This window comes from Astyanax mexicanus, chromosome 18 (assembly GCF_023375975.1).
Source record: "Astyanax mexicanus isolate ESR-SI-001 chromosome 18, AstMex3_surface, whole genome shotgun sequence".
Lineage (NCBI taxonomy): Eukaryota > Metazoa > Chordata > Actinopteri > Characiformes > Acestrorhamphidae > Astyanax > Astyanax mexicanus.
In genome coordinates this window covers 16,742,195-16,759,521 of record NC_064425.1, presented here as the reverse complement: position 1 = coordinate 16,759,521, position 17,327 = coordinate 16,742,195, and the positions used below count along the sequence as shown (strand labels likewise).

Below are 17,327 nucleotides of genomic sequence, written 5' to 3'. Positions count from 1 at the left end.
AAATATAAAAAAAGTTCAATATTAAAAACGTTAAATATTAAATTCAGGGCATTTTTTTGCAACGGTTGCACCGGAGAGTTTTATTTTGACAGATACCGTAGAGGATTGGCTGTAATAGCTAAAAGCTAACCGGTGATGTTAACTGTATTTCCGAGCTAAATTAATCACTGTTATTTAATAAAAGATTGATTTCTTAGTGCTGGTTAGGGTTGGTAGGATCTGTGGTTTGATATTAGATGTGGATTATGGCTGTAGTTCACTCAAAATAGTTATTTATTACATTCAGAATGCCGGAATGCATTTGCTAGCTAGGCTAACAGACTGCAGATCTTAATAGGGATGGATAACGGCTAACTGGCGATGCTAACTTTGATGCTAACAAAGTTAAAACTCTCCAGATAATTTAATTTTTTTGTGGAGAAACAGCTAAAGTTTACTCAGTCAGCCACAGACTAAAGCTGCTGGGGGTTCCGGGTAAACTGTTAAACTGGAATCCGGATCAGGGATGCGTTTCGTGTTATTGTCCAGCTCAAGCTGTGGACTGGAATATGGATCGGTACGTGGATCAGCCACGCCCGCCCGAAATCCGATTTGTCGAATTACGTCAAAAGTTTGGACACACCTCTTCTCATTCAGTGTGTATTTTTATTATTTTTTCCATTGTAACTTTAATAGGAAAGACTTTCAAGCTATACAGGAACACATGCATAATTATATCGTAAAGAAAAAGTGTTAAACAAACCAGAATATGTTTTATACTTTAAATTCTTCCACATTTAGCTTTGAGGACAAATCAGACTTCTCTTGGTATTTTATCAATGGCTTAATGAGGTAGAGTCACCTGGAAAAATTTGGAATAATCAGCATCTTGAAGGAGTTCCTGGAGGTGCTGAACAAAGTTGCTGCTTTTCCTTCACGCTGTGAAGCTCCAGCTCATCCCAAATCACCCATCTCTATTGGGTTCAGGTCAGGGGATTATGGCACCTAAACCCTTATTTTGTTCACTGCGTGATTCTGTATGTGTCCCTTAATAGTATTTCGTCTTTAATATTAATCTGCAAAATAGAAATAAATTAAATAAAGAAATAAAACATGTCTGTAGGTATATTTAGGATTAAATGTGTGAGTAAGCTGGTGGTCACATCTGCCTTTAATTCCTAAAGAAAACAAAAAAAATCCTAGCCAAATATTGAGAAATGACAGCTGTATTTTGCTTTTTAAACTGGATTAAACCACAGACAGGCCTCCAGCACAACTGCAGCGTGTTACGTCAAGCAGAATCATGGGTAAAATTCTTCGCTGTAGGGCACAATGACTCAGCCAGGAAATTTGTTGTTGACAAAACATCTATGCCGAGTCACAAACCAACAAGTGGGAGGATGGCTGGGGGACTGAGAGAAGCAACTGCGTGTGGTTTTTGTGAGTTGAAGAGAACAGGAGAGGTATGATGCTGTATGGTTTAAGTGCTGACTGTGTGCTGGCACTAAGCTTACCTCTGCAACCTTGGGGGGGACGCCATCACCTAGTACCTCTTTGAAGAAGCACTGCTGTGTCATGTAGGCAGACAGACCGCTGGTCCTTTTAAAGGCATCTTTGAGCCGCTTGAGTTCCACATCAGTAACTGTGAAGAAAACAAAACAGAAATTAATGACAAGTCATCGCACCAGACAGGGCAGAGAGGTGCTGAGGTCTTTAGTCTTCATACCCTGTGATAAGACAGCTCTGACACTACACCACGTAGGAGTTTAAAAATGCATACTGCTGAAAGGTCATCAGCACAGTGTTCTGAAGGGTCTGAGAGTTATGATGACAGAGACAAGCAGGAGTCAGCAGTTTGTCTTAATTGCACATGCACACACATTTACTGTACACTCTACCACACCCGGTTCTTCATAGGCCCTTTAGTCCTTATTTAACCTAGACATTTATATGAGGCCACAGCTGATTCTCTGCACTCCTAGCCCTGTACAGGCTGATATAGTAGCATACTATACTATATAGTAGTATAGTGGTATATACTGTCTCCACCAGACGGATTGCACATCAGTATTACAGAAGCCTGGTACTAATATTAGATGATCAGTTCTGGATCATAAACAGAAATCCGAGCTTTAGGTCTAACCTACATCAAACATATAGACAAACAAGCTTGCAGGTAGACTTTTTTATGTTCAGATGGGGCAAATAGGTTTGGAGTCCTTTAATCCCAAGAATACTGTATAAACTGTCAAGCATGGTGGTGGTAAGGCTTGTTTTAAAACTTGTGTCAGGAAAACAAGTAATTGAATCAGTATCTGCCCAAATATCCAACCAGAATTCTGCCAGAACCTAGTTAAAAGCATCTGTTTATGGTACAACTTGCAATGCAAGAACCAATTTTACTAAATATAAAATGTTCTGTACATATACAGCTCTGGAAAAAATAAGTGACCACTTAAAATGATGAGTTTCTTTGATTTTACCAAATTAAAAACCTCTGGAATATAATCAAGAGGAAGATGGATAATCATAAGACATCAAACAAAAATTCAAGCTGAACTGCTTGAGTTTTTGCACCAGGAGTGGCGTAAAATTACCCAAAAGCAGTATGTAAGACAGGTGGAGAAGAACATGCCAAGATACATGAAAACTATGATTAGAAACCACAGTTATTCCACCAAATATTGATTTCAGAATGTTATGAATATGAACTTGTTTTCTTTGCATTATTTGAGGTCTGAAAGCTCTACATCTTTTTTTTTTATTTCAGACATTTCTCATTTCCCAGTTTTTGATCTCATATACACCTGTTAACTTCATGCGACTAGTATCAGGATTGTATCCAGATACTAGATTTTTCCTACATTTGTTTACCTTTGGTATTCTCCAGACTAATCCAATTGGTGTGCAAGACAAGATGATATTTTGGGGGATTTAGTTGTTGAAGACTCTTGGAGAAACTAGTGCATATAAATTGCTACAACGTGGCTTGAGTGAATCACAATTTGAGTTATCGGATTTGTATGGGTTTTAGAGGTGTCTTGGGTGCATTTACACATACATTTTTTATGTGGCTTTGACTTACCCAAAAATAATCTTTATACTAAAGATTCAGTGGGGTCTTTTTAGTGTTTTGTTGCAGCGTTTACATTTTTTTTCCTATTTACAAAGCTAAGAATGCCTAAATAATCATTTCACAAGTAGCATAATGTTGTTTTTTTGCCCTATCCCCCACCTTTCCTGGCTGACACAATACACTACAGTTACAGTCATCAGCTGATGCCCTTCCACATCCACACAGGACTGAGGGCCAACTGAGACCCCCTGCTTTCACTGCATGATACAATAACTTTCCTACAGCACACGATGCATGGTGGGGCATTCTTGGCCATGCCTTCCTGAGTGTGGTGCAAAGAATGGCATTTCCACTGCAAGAACCACTGTGGCAACAAAAGAGACCAACGGGACTGTATCTAGCCCTGTGCAAGAAAATACCATGATGATACAATCATGAAATCTAATGAAATCTACAGAGGTGCCCAACAGTAACAAAATGAAAGCTCCAGCATGGTGATACTGGGAGATGATGCCATTTCATGGCCTCAGCAGCCCTGGCTGGCTGAGCTGCATTATGATGCTCAACGCCACAGAACAGCCCCCAGACTGCTGGTACTTTCCTGCCTTTTGTTATTACCTTTCTCTGTTTCTGGACCCGTTGCAATGTTTTCCAGCTAAATGAGCAGCAAAGAGCTGCAGCCAAGGTTAATTGAGCAGGCAGGTGTTTTCACCAGACCTACACGGCACAATCCTCCAAAATACTGACCTGTCAACTTCAACAAGAGTACCACCTTCAATCATATTTTTAGTGCAGTCTCAGGGAACAGAAAAAAGCTCCCTCGTTCAAACTAAGCTGAGCTGCAGTGACTATTCATCAGCAGAGAGGACAAATCCATTAGAATCTGTTAAATCCGCATTGCTGAGCCATTAAAACTTTTCTTTTACGCAAAGGAATGTCATGAGGAATAATAAAGGAGCAGGACTACTTCGGAATTTTTCAGCCTAACCTCAAACCATCAGCTATATTAGTATTTCTCTAAACTGGTTCTAGAACCACCTTGCCTTGCACATTTACTGCTTTCCATGGGTAGCAAGGGGTATATTATAGCAACGAAACAACTAAAATGTGCAGAGCAGGGTGCATCCAGGACCAGTACTAAGAAAAACAGAGCTAGGTGGATGAAACGTGCAAATGAAACTGTTCACAGTGTTCCAGGTCAGTTATCCAAATAATAGCTAATAAAAAAAAAATACAGACTATTATTTTCGAATGACTCTCCCAATATCAAAACTTTAATCCTACTGAACATTAGGGTGCACGATTCTTTTTTTTGACAATATATACCGTGATAATAATCAATGCAGGGCCCATGATGTCACCAGCCCCGCCCCCACCCACACTCTGTCTCCCGTTGGGACCGATCAAGAGCCGAGTCAGCGCCGAGCACTCAAAACCCAAGGAAAACAGCAAAACAACAGTAATCTGCCCTTTAATCAGACATTGAAATGTTTTTTTTTAAACAAGGTAAACAAGAGCGTTTTTCTGGAACTAAAAGCATAAATTCAACTATATCTGTGCAATACTGTGCTGGACTAAGGTGCACAGCTTTCAACATGTGCGTTTACAAGCACGTGCCCAACCATGTGGATAGCGGCCATGCAGTTACCTCATGCTTCTCAGGCAGCAGCAGCCTGTCACTCACACAGACACAGAGACATCGCTGTGTATCTACTTCTTGTGTCAAGAATTAAAACACTGCAACATGACGTGTTTGATTTTATTGCCTTAAGTGACATCACATATCCTACGATGTGACTACTGCGCATGCGCACATCGCGCGGTCATGCTTAAACAATATATTATGCAGCTCTACTAAACATTCTGCAAAATAAAGTGGTCAAACATCCTAAAAAAATGTCAGAAGTTTGTCAATAACTACAAAAAGCATGTATTTGGTTCCTCACATTTTTGACCATTATCTTTCCAATTTTGAAGGTCAATTACCCATTTCACATTCATATGAACTCTCTTCATCACTTGCAATGCCCCCAACATCAGTGTGAGGATATGTGAAACGATCCACTGTCTCTTTTCCAACTGATGCTGATACAGCATTACTGGGCAGTCAACATGATTGGAGGAAAGCGCAGCAACCCAGCTGACATACATCAGCTAACAGACGCCTGTGCAGACAAACATCACATCGGGAGTGATGAGGGGAGAGTGCGACATCTATCCACCCAGATTGAGCACGGCCAAATGTGTTCTCTCTGGCTCCGGCTGCTGATACCAAGCAGCAACACTTGGAACCCCATCAACTGTTTTATTTATATTATTAAGGTGTTAAATTAGACTCTGGTTTATTTTCACTCTTCACACTGTGATCTATATTTTTACAGTAACCACACTCCATTACTAAGCAAAACAAACATGAGACCCTTAAAATGGAGGTGGTCATGGTCCAGTCCCAAACAAACTTTGAGGTGTTCAGTTTGTGATTAGAATGTGATCTGACCTTGATCCAAACCAGCTATCAAGTGTACTCAGCAAGTACACAATAACAACTACAAATATCTTGATTTAAAAAAAAAAAAAAAAGATCATAAACTTAATGTTTAAACTTGGCTTGGCTGCTCACATTTTCTAAGAAGTCTAAGAAGTAGTTTTCTGTGTGCATTCACTGTGGACCTCTACCTCGCTTTACATCCAGCCTCGATGTGTCAAGTGAGCGCAGTCTGTAGTGTGAACAGCTCCTCTACTGCTTTATGCAGGTAATGCAATTTAAGTTTGCTGTTGTTCATAACAGAATTACAATGCTTTTGATATCATTTATTATCATAAAAGTGTATATATTTAACCATGTTTAAATCATACAGCCCCAGTAGCCAGGTGTGATTAGCATCTAAACGGGTATATTGGCCTGATAATTAATACAGCTATAAACAAATACCATCTCTGCTGTTGCTCCATGTAATCTCTACAGAAATATACATTAGGAACACAGGATTTTCTTTCTGTATTTTTTTTCTTAGCCCTAACCCAGGCAGGTCTGGCCAGGCCAAAAGGGAACAGAGAAAAGAGAACATTCTTAAGCTGTTTTTGTGACACATTTCTATGTGATTGTTAAAATGTACCAAACCCAATTAGAAAACTATCTAAGTTTACAAACTTGTTAACAAGTTAAGGCCAGAGCAACTATATGTATAAAAAATCCCTTATTCACAGTCTTATATTGGTCTTAGAGGACAAAAACATAACTCAATAGTTTGATTCATATGCAGAAAAGACAAATACAATAGCAACAACACTGCTGATTTGTTAAAATATTTCTTTTATAAAATATAATTGGCTGCTTACAAAGGACTTTACTCACTCACAATAAAGGTCATTAATCCTTTTCTTACTAAGCAAACAATGCAAACATTAACCATCTTCTGTAGCAGGAAGGAAAGGGACATGCTGTGCTATGACGACACAAGGAACTCCGTTTTATGAACTTGCGACAGAATGGAGAATAAAAGGAAACACTTTGGAGCTTGAGGGGGCTATAATACAGTGTAGATCAAAGCAAAGGTTCCAGAGGTACTTCAACCTGTCAGGATGGACGGAGGGATACAAAGATCTCGGGTTTCAAAGGTCTGGAGGTACAGAGTATTAGTTTTTGCTGAGGAAAAATAGAGAGCAGGAGTCTCTCTCACTCTCACACACACACACACACACACACACACACTCTGCGTAGAAGCTATTATCCTTTTAACCTTCAAGGTCACTCAGGGCTGCGATAGCTGAAGCTGTAATATATTTAAATTCAACACAAAGGCATCTGATTATTCCATCTCCTTTGTTAGTAGCGACTTCATTTCCACCCAAGCACTTAAACTCACACTCTGTGAGGGAACTCGCTCAGTTCCTGAGTCATTAAAGGTCAATTAAACCGTTTGCTTTGGCAATTTCCAGGCTGGAGTGTGAGAAAATGCTGAAGTGCTAAGCGAATCATAAGACCAGTTACCATGGCAGATTATTCTGAGCGATAGCACGAGACTCTGCTGCCATTTCGGTATGCATAAAAGACTCCCAGGGTTTACTACAGAAACTCATCACACACAAATTAAACCTCAGAGTGCAAAGTCAAAAGGACATGTGAAATTGAGAAATGAGCTCCAGGCTGAAGCGACTGAAGTAACTGTATTGCTCTTGAAGTCTAAGCGATATGAGCTGTGGAGAATCTCGTCTGACATATACCCTAGAACCTAATGACTTTAAATAAACATGGATGCTGTCATTACATTTCTTTACGTTTTATAGAACCTAACAACTATAATGATGCTGTTCTCCCAGACCAAGCATCTCATACCACCTTCATTGACCTTCCAATGTTTCAACAGTCATAGAATAGTTTTTGTTATGATTCTGTTATTGATTTTATTAAGAAACAGCTAACATGTCCATTCTGCTCTGATACCGGAGATCAGTTCTGCTTGTGCTGTTTGCTGCTAAGACAAATTTAACAGGGTTCAGTTTAACCCCTAAACCGCTGCAAGAGATTCAGCATGCACTTGCTACTAATAAGAAAAAGGAAAAAATTATGTATTAAATCAAAACAAGATTTCTAGCCAAGGTCAAGTACAAATACTCCAAGGTCCAGCACCTCTAACTTTAAGTCTTAAAGGAGGCTATAGTACCATGCTGGGCTGCCTCTAGTTCTAGTCTGCCACTTTTAGGACTTTAGAATATTCAAATTCATGATATATCTGGCAATCAGGCAAGCCATGGAAGTGCTGCAATTTGGTGGAGACATTCCTGGGAAACCCCTGCTGTGTGTGGGTGAGCATTGTCCTGCCATGAGAGGCGACACATGAACGAAGGAAGTCCTGCACATAATGCTAATCTGTTAGAATCTCTTGTATTAGAATTGACACATGAAATAATTCACATATCTGCCTCAGATGTAACAACACAACAACATGTGTTTTCTTTTTGCCAATATGTGTAGATTATAGTGGCCACTTCATGAAAAAAGGCTAGCTGTCTGACAGCTCCACTACAACTGAGCTATTCCATGTATTGCAGATGGTCTGTTTCAGCCAAGCCTGTCACTCAAATCCAGTGTGTTTAGAACATTGGAGTATTAAAATCTGATTTCCAATACCAGATCAGAGAACTGTTGGAAATATACACTGGAAATGGAAAGACAGTTTAGAGGAGAAATTTTTGATTTAAAAAGCTCTGTTTTGTCACTAAAATCATATGGGCATGGGCAGAACTAAACAATATACTATAGAGTACTAGAAATGTTGCTTTCTTTTTTAAAACACTGCTAGAAACTAAACTTCACAGCATACAAGGGACAAAAAAACAAGTCTACTAACAACAACCACAACACGGCACACTATCTGCACGCCTTGTTCCTCCTTTTTCCGAAAGAGTATTAGAAAATATTAGCCGCATTCATAATCCTTTCAAGATTATGGTTAATTAGGCTCACATGCAAGCCTGGCGCAGAGTGCTGTTCGTTAATGTGGTGGAGAAAATGAGGAGAAAATGTAAAAAGGTTTCCCGCTGGGAACTCGTGTGACAGTTCATCATTTTGAAATGACAGCCACTGCAACGGAGCTCCATAAACTGACTGCTAGAAGACATCCTAGCTTCTTTGATTTCTTTTTTGCTTCCACCCAATTTCAAAGACTGTCACTTCTGAAAAGGATGTAGGGTGGAGGGGTGGGGTTTACTGCGACTTCTATAATACGCAACCTTATTTTGTGACTCGAGCCTTCAGGATGCATCATATCCCGCAGTTAAAGCAATTCCAGCAGCACTCTCTCCTACCCAGAACTGTGTGACCTAGTTTAGGCTCCCAGTGCACTCCTGATATGTAGGTCTGTAGGTAGAGGCAACCTCTCACTCAAAGCTGGAGAGGACTCCAGGCTCAGGCCTGGTTCAAAGGATTTGACATGTGAGTTAACAGACATGAAGGAACGCTTGATTTCCGGGGCTGAGTTCCAAACATCTCTGTCGGATTCTCCAGAGTGGAACCTCCAAGGGATCAGTCGGTCTGATACAGTAATAACGGAGCTCATGTGGAGATATAGAAGAAGGGATGATGGGGAGCGAGAAAGAGAAGATGAGAGGACAAGTGTAGGTGCAAGGGCTCACAAAAAAGCGAGAGCTGAGAAAAAGTGGGCGGAGCGAGAGAGAAAGTGATAGAGGGTGGGTAAAGGACTGTGTGAGAGATAGAGAAGGTGAGTAAGAGACTGGGTGAGAGAGCTAAGGAGAATGTGAAATAATACCTGTGTGAGAGACAGAGAGGGCATGAGTGAAAGTGGTTGAGTTAGAAAGCAAGAGTGTGGAAGAGAGAGCGGGCAAGAAAGAGAGACAGTGAAAGAACAAGGACAGGTGTGAAAGCATGTGCATGAGAGTTGGTGGGTGAAAGAGAATGCAAGAGTGAAAGCTGATTAGAGGGAAAACCACTAAATGTGAGAGAGCATAAATGAACGAAAGGAAGAGTGCGAGTGAGAGAGAGAGTTAGGGTGAGTGCAAAGAACAGAGAAAGCAGGTACGAGAGAGCATAGATGAGTGAGAGTAAGAAAGCAGGTGGAAAAAATAGGCAAGAGAGAGTGTAATAGAGAAAGTGGGTCCAGCGAGTCAGACAGCATGGATAAGTGAGAGCTGGATAAAAAAAAAATAGGATAGAGAAAGAGACAGCCAAAAGGTCAATGAGAGATTGGGTCAGAAAGCTGGACAATTGGATGTCAGAGAGAAAGCTGTTGTTAGAAAGCATAGATGAATGAGAGAAAGCGTAAGGGAGTGTGCAAGAAAGTATGAGAGAAAAAGAAAAAGAGGGCGAGGGAGAAAGCATGTGAGAGAAACAAGGTGAGTGAGAAAGTGTGGATGGAAGAGAGCGTGAGGGAGAGGATCAGAGAGTAATAGAAAGAAAACATAGATGTATGAGAGTAAAAGAAAGATGGTGAATAAAAGAGTGAGAGAGAGAGAACGGAGAAAAGAAAAGAGAGAACAAAAAGAAAGGTGAGTGAGAGAGTGGAAGAGCGAATTCATGTGAGAGAGAACTGATCAGACAGAGAGAGGGAGAGCGCAGATGGGTGAGAAAGCAGAAGAAGGTGGTTAAGATTAAGCCTAAAAGAAAGCAAGCCAGTGAGTGAGAGAGAGAGCTAGGGTGGGTGGATGAGAGTGGGTGTGTGAGAAAGCATGGATTGAGAGAGGGAGGGTGTGCAGAGAGAAAAAAAAATGGCAAAAGGGCCAGAACGGGCAAGAGAGCGAGGGAGCACACGAGAGAGACATAGAAAGGGCAAGAGTGCGAGAGGGGGCAAGAGAATGTGCAAGAACAAGACAGAGCAAAACAGTGTGAGGGAGAGAGAGAGAGAGAGAGAGAGAGAGAGAGAGCATGCATTGTGATCCTGCTCACCAACAGCAAGCATGAGCTACTGTGTGGACATCCTATAATTTTCTGCTGCTCTCACACCAAACTGGCCTGGATATTTATGAACACTTGCTCATGGTGGTTCAAAAGCTTCAGCTATTAAATGTGAGCAGACGTCCTAGTTTAAGAATTCTTCCTCCTAAAGTCTGGGCAGAACACAGCAAATAAAATATACATGCTGAGTGATTCCTGTGACTTTGGGAGGTTTGGAAAAGTAGAGCGAGTGAGCGGTAATGGAAACAGCTCTCTGTTTGTTGACTATTTGGATTATGATGCTGTGACATCAACAAAACCACCAGGCTACAAAATCATGACTCCACAGTAACTAAGAACGTGCTGTTGGGCAATTCTAGTCATTCTGCAACACATAATACCCTAAAGCGCCACTCGCCACACACTCGCAGTCTGTGTCTGAGGAAACACCCTCTGTTGCAGTAACTATTTCTGGGATGACTTTCTGCAAGATCGGAAATGGATGAAATGAATGAGGACCCAGCCCTTACTCACAAGACTAAGAGATTAACACCACCTCACAAATTATACAGGTGGGAGTGTTCCCAAGCCATTTTCTGAGGTAATGCTTCATGAACGATTTAGATACTGCCATCCCATGACTTTTGGAATGCTAGTGTATAGAGATCGTACAAGCCATTTGTGTGCAGGCAAACACCTGTGTCAGTAATGGGTGCAGCGTAAAACAGTTGAATATCCACAATTTTTTGGATGTATAGAGCACTTGGTGACAAAGTCATAAAGTTTTACACTTGACGGAAAAAACGAGCAAAATAAAACAATCCGCAAATTTTTTTTTTTGCATGTTTTAATTTATTTTGTGAGTCATATTGTTGGAATGCTAGCTGGGATGTAAAAATGTTCAGAGGTTACTAAACTGTTTTAAACTGAAAAGCAAGACCAAATGTTTCATTTTCGTTTTCAGTTTTAGCAAGATATCTGATATTCGGGGCATCTCTAGACATGTATTTTTGTCCTGCCTTCAGAAAAACATTTGGCTTGGTTTAAATTATTATTATTATTTTTTTTTACATAATCGTTCAAACGATTATTTTCAAATAATTGTAGTTACTAGACATCTGATGCAACCCTGAAATACAGTCATCATGCTAACTGGTGGCTACTGGTTCCATTAGCTGTCAGCCACATTAGAATATTTGACCAACATTTTTTTTAAATGCAGTAAAAACACCTAACAGTGCAGCATCCCACCAGGGCAGTGATGGCCACAAATGTCCACACGTGAAGAATGATGGGCAGCGAATGTTGTAGGGAAATTGAGACCGGTTTTCGCTGTAGCAGTCGTCACTTTAACGATAATGAAATTCACTGACCTGTGGTCAGGGAAAGAGATATAAACAAGATGCAAATGAATGCAAATGAACAGCGGCATATTGCTTATTCATCAAGGTGGGGGCTAAATCTGTCTGAATGCTGTCAGTCTTTCGGACTGCAAACGTCAGACAGACGGACGGACGAGACAAACACCTCTGCTCTCACCACACACTCAGCCAAATGTCCTTCTGACACTAGCGCCTCAGGAACACTGTCCGCGCCATCTGTCTGTCTGTTCTGAAGCTCCCTGTCATCACCTTATTACTTTCCACTCAGGTAGCATAGAGCCAATACACAGTATACTGTGTGTATTAAACGAAATTAAATGTGAACGCCTTGTGTTATTAATAAAACAGGCGCACCTATTGCAGACATCGAGATCCCGTGCACACAAAGCATGTATGGCAGGATCTGTCAGGTCATCATGCCTTCCACCAAGCATAATGGGGAATGGAACCCCCTGCATCCTCAGGAGAGTTAAAGTCTATGTCAATACCTCTGGGATGATTGGACCCACCCAGTTTACACCTGGTCATTTCCTGTAACTAGAATGTGGTTTGTATCTTGACAAGATTTTAACCACATTTGATAGTCAAATATGTTTCCACATCATTTTGTTGGACCAATATCTGAATTTCTTGCTCTGTGGGACAGAATATGCAAATCTGCTTGTTACATGGCAACCAGTTGGTTATCAGTTCAGCCTCTTCCTGTGCTGTGCTAAAGATAATTGCTGCCTTGCAGTTTTCCATACCGCTGTGCATTTATTCAAACTTACGAGAAGGCAACAGCTTCGACAGCACATACTGGTGTGAAAACGACTTTAGACTTTGGACTGATTAACTCAACAATGATGTTCTGCATAGGGAGGTGTTTGGCTGTACTGTTGTAGGTGTTCTTACACTGCTACAGGTGTTTTTACACTGCTATAAGATGTTGCTCAAGATGTGTGAGCAGATTTTTATGCATTTTTACCCTCATAAGAAAAGTCCAAACTCTAGTGGATTTTTCTGTTTGGGACTGTCCACCTCATAAAAACAGGGACAAGACAAACTCCAGCAGAAAATCAGAACAGCTGAGAGTATTCTGCCAATGCTTCAGGACATTTACATCTTTAAACCTTTAAATGTTACCTCTTTAATCCCAGACATCACATTTGCCAACCACTTCCTTCTGGTAAAAGAGCTCGGACACCTCCCACCTTAACTAGAACTTTACAACAACCGTTGTCTTACCGTGGCTGAGAATTCCAGTCTGTATCATTTACGCACATTATGTTCATACCATTGTGTGACATACTGTAATTAGTTGTACACATTATGTTCCTCAAATCAGCTATGTACGAATACAATATATTCAATTGTTCACTCTCTGTTAGCTATTTATATTATTTTATTTCCTCATATTTAGCTTCCCCTAGTTCTTCTAGCTCAAAGTCTGTGTTTGTCTAGTCAGTTTACCATGTCAAATGTCCTATGTGTGCACTCGCAAGACAAATTCCTCATTATGTGTAACAAACTTGGCAAAATAAACTGATTCTGATGGGAAGTTGTCCACAAACCTTTGGCCATATTGTATATAAGCAAACAGTTTTATCAGAAGCAGGATGAAAAATATTATTTTATTCTAGAACGACACCATAAACACCATAAATGCATCTTATAAAACATTGCATGGTGCAATATAAGTGATAAGCACAACAGGATACAGAACAGGAACATTACAGCCATTCCCTGATACAGAACATCACTGTCAGCAGCTCTTCTAGTATCTCACTCTCTCTCAGTATCAGTAATCTGCTCTTGAACTCTTTAAAGACAGCTTCGCTGAAGCTTTTACACCTTTATAGAACAGAATAATTGTTATCGCTTGCTTAAAAAAAAAAAACACACAGAATCCATCTGGGCCTGGATTTCTTCATTCTTTCAGCAGCTGATGATTGATTAAGGCCTCAGGGTTAAACCATTCACCAAATCAATAAACATCCTAGCACATCTGCAGTCAGTAACTATCAGTTTAATCAGAGAAAAGATCTTGTATAAGAGTCTTGCACTTTGATCAGTGCTTTTCTGGCCTATATACAGTAGGTCTAAGGACATTGGTGTGGTGTGTTCATTTTCTACCTGATACAACACTTCAGAGCCTTATTACAGCAAAATGAACACTGATGGCATCGAGGGCATGATGACCAACACGACAACAGCTAAAACACTCAGTGAGAGCACTCACACACACTCATACACACACCGTGCATGCAGGCATAACTGAATAAATCAAGTCATTTTTGACATAGTAAAGCAGTATGATTTTAGGTTTTGTATGGATAGCTCCATAGAAAAACTCCATAGAAACGCATGAAATGTGACACTTTTATGTATCATGATATAAAGATATTCTGACATACAAAAAGCACTCCTTGTGATACATTTTGCAAAGTGCCATCAAATTATCTTACAAGTCTCTTGATTAAATGCTTGCATCCAATTAAAAATAAAAACATGCAATTTGTCAGAATTCTTTAAAAACTAACAATAATAATGTGACTCTATCCCAGCATGGAAAGCCGGTGTCAGAACACAAGGTCAACCATGCTAGGCTGCCTCCAACAGTGGCAGCTTAGTGGATCCAAGAACTAAACCTACAACTTTATTATAATCATTTGCCTTGAAATTTAGGTACCAAAAAGGCCTTAAACTATGATCCAGCAAACTAATCCTCACAGCTTATTCCAAGATCTTGTGTATGGACTGCTACCGTTACAGAAAAATGTGGTTTAAAGCTAGGATCACAACTAATAATTATTCTGCAAACTGACTAATCTGATGATTTTTTATTTTTTTCAATTAGTCGTCTAGTGCTGCCACTATGATCAGGAGATCGCTGGTTCGAATCCTGTTCATGTAGCTTGCCATCGACTACCAGAGCCCTAAGAGAGCACAATTGGCTTTGCTCTTTCTGGGTGGGTAGACGGCACTCTCTCCTCACATCACTTCAAAGTGTGATATCCGCAGCACAAGGCATCTGTGAGCTGATGTATTGGAACAGAGTCCTGCGAGAGTCCTCCGAGCGTGCTGTGATGCTACTCTGCAATGCTGTATCAGCAGCAGTTCAAAAGGAGGCGATGGCTGACTTCACATGAGTTAGAGGAGGCATTTGCTAGTCTTCACCCTCTTGGTGTTGGGGCATCACTAGTGATAGTGATGACTAATGAGTGGGTTGGGTAATTGGCCATGTAAATTGGGAGAAAATGGGGGAAAAAATAGCAACAGCTGAACATGGGATTTAAATGCCATATAAACGTCCATAAGAGATAACGTTTAAATGTGTAAAGTATTGAGTAAATATATAATCTGGTGTGTTTGTTATATCAGCTAACTGTTGCAGCCCAATTAAACACCCTTTATTACAGATGGAATGAGGGATGGGCAGGCATCTCCAAACTTGTGGAGGTTTATAAGGCTGGTGTAACAGAGCTCCAGCCCTGGGGTTGAATTCCACCACAGTGGGTCATGTTGAGCCTGACAGCAGCAGTAGCAGCGAGTTGTAAACAAACCCTGATTATACTCAATGAAACCACAGCAGCACTGTAGTATAAATAAGTACTTCTGTACTTTACATTAAGAGAACTTATTTGATACAGTTAATACAGAGACTTTAACGAGAAGGTGTGGATAAACCGGTTTCAAACAGACACGTAAACAGTGAAGAAACGGGAGCAGGTGGAGGGAGGGAGGGACGGTCAGTCAGAGCCGAGACAAAAACTCAGTCGAGCCGCCCTGCCCTGGATCTGTAGGAGCTAAGCTAGCTAACGTTCCCTGCCCACATACCACACACACAAACACACACATACACACACAAACAGACACTGTACAAGTGGAACGCATGGCTGTATGAAGCACTTGGCGAGCTAACACTAAAGTAAGCATGTTGCCCACAACAGTCAGACCGCACCTCTTCAAGCCCAGCCTCAAACACTACCATCACCACCAGTGTTCTGACGAGTTGCGCTACCATGTCAAACTGTGCACCCTAGCTAGTGTAGCTATCTTTTTAACAAAACAAGCAGCATATAAGAACAAGATGATGTCTAACCTAGGTAGGTAATTAGGATATTTGGATAGCCTGAAACACTGTATCAGTGTAAAGTTAGTTAAGGTAGTTAATGGGGGTAGTTAGTTAAAACCTGTGTTTTGTATGTTTTAACTGTTAGTTATTATTATTTTTATATTTTTGCCATTTACACTGTTGTCACAGTCAAGCTCAATGTACTTGAGGAAACAGAATGATAAATTCAGTGTAGAAAAACGTGTGAAAAACACTTGAAAACATTAAAAATATGAGTCCACGCATGCGCAATGCCCATAGGTAGCACATATCAATGGGTAGCATAACTCGACAGAACACCGGCAGGCAGCGGTTCAGCGGCAGTTAGCTACCGTAGTGAAGTAGCTGCGCGGCTAGCCAGCAGCGGTAACCTGACTAAGCTAACGGTCCAGTACTGTGTCTGTGTGCCGAGCGCTGCCTGAAATCAAACCGCTGGACTCGGAAACAACCTGCTAAAGCTAGCCTAGCCAGCTAACTATGTAGAGAGCGCTGTCGGCAATCCGCGATTAACGGCAAAGCGATTAACGGTTACCTCTTCTGACGGCCTCGTCGTAAGAAAGGAAGCCAATCCGTGACTCTTTGGCCCCCATGTTGCCCTCATTTCACTGGACTGTCATGTAAATAGAGTCCGCTGCGCGCGGGAGCGGCGCCTGTTGCCTGGTGCCCGTGTCTCTCTCAGTCTCTCTCTATCACACACACCCTCTCTCTCTATCTGTGTGTGTGTGTCTCTCTCTCCCTCTCCTTCTCCCTCTCTCTCTCTCTCTTTCTGAGCAGCGGATCCGCGGCGCTTTGCTCCAAACTCCGGTTTGGGTCTCAGCGACACGGTGACGCGGCTCCGCTGCCCCGGTCACGTGACCCCGACTCCAGCCCGTCACCTGACAACCGAGTTGAGAGGCGGACAGATAGTAGAGGCGTTGTTGTTGTTGTTTGTTTGTGTGTGTGTGTGTGTGTGTGTGTGTGTGTGTGTGTGTGTGTGTGTGTGTGTGTGTGTGTGTGTGAGTGTGTCCTCACAACTTTACATTTATAGGTGCATTTATAAAAGAAAAAAGGATTTTTTTTAAGGACTGAAATGATTTACTATTTACTGGTTTCTGATGTTAAGGTTAGGGTAGTACTGTCATTATTGTTATTGTATGGTCATTCAATTTATTATTAATTATTAATTATTTATTATTAATGAATTTATTAAATTTAATGTATTATGGAAACTGTAAGGCAAACTTTCCAAGTCCAGGTCCGAGGGTACCTCCCTAAAATAATTTTTTGCAACTTGGGATTTCTGCAAAGGTGACCCACTAAACATTAGACGTCTTATGGACGTGCAGATCATGTCTATATTGCGTCGGTCGGTCCAAGACCAATTCTGTACGTCTACACGACGTGCAAACTAGGTCCGCTATTTGG

At 41.0% G+C, this 17,327-nt stretch overlaps 1 protein-coding gene across 2 annotated transcripts in view; it reads right to left on the bottom strand.

Moving 5' to 3' along the window:
- usp32 (ubiquitin specific peptidase 32) overlaps window positions 1–16,765 on the bottom strand; it is a 69,632-nt gene extending 52,867 nt beyond the window's left edge. For both annotated transcript variants that reach the window (XM_007245951.4, XM_007245952.4), the window contains exons 1-2: window positions 16,456–16,765; window positions 1,494–1,621 (exon numbers count right to left, since the gene is read on the bottom strand). In XM_007245951.4, coding sequence (XP_007246013.3) covers window positions 1,494–1,621; window positions 16,456–16,513 — 186 coding nt within the window. In that variant the 5' untranslated portion in view covers window positions 16,514–16,765. The remainder of the gene's footprint in view (window positions 1–1,493; window positions 1,622–16,455) is intronic.
- Between the last annotated feature and the right edge of the window lie 562 nt (window positions 16,766–17,327).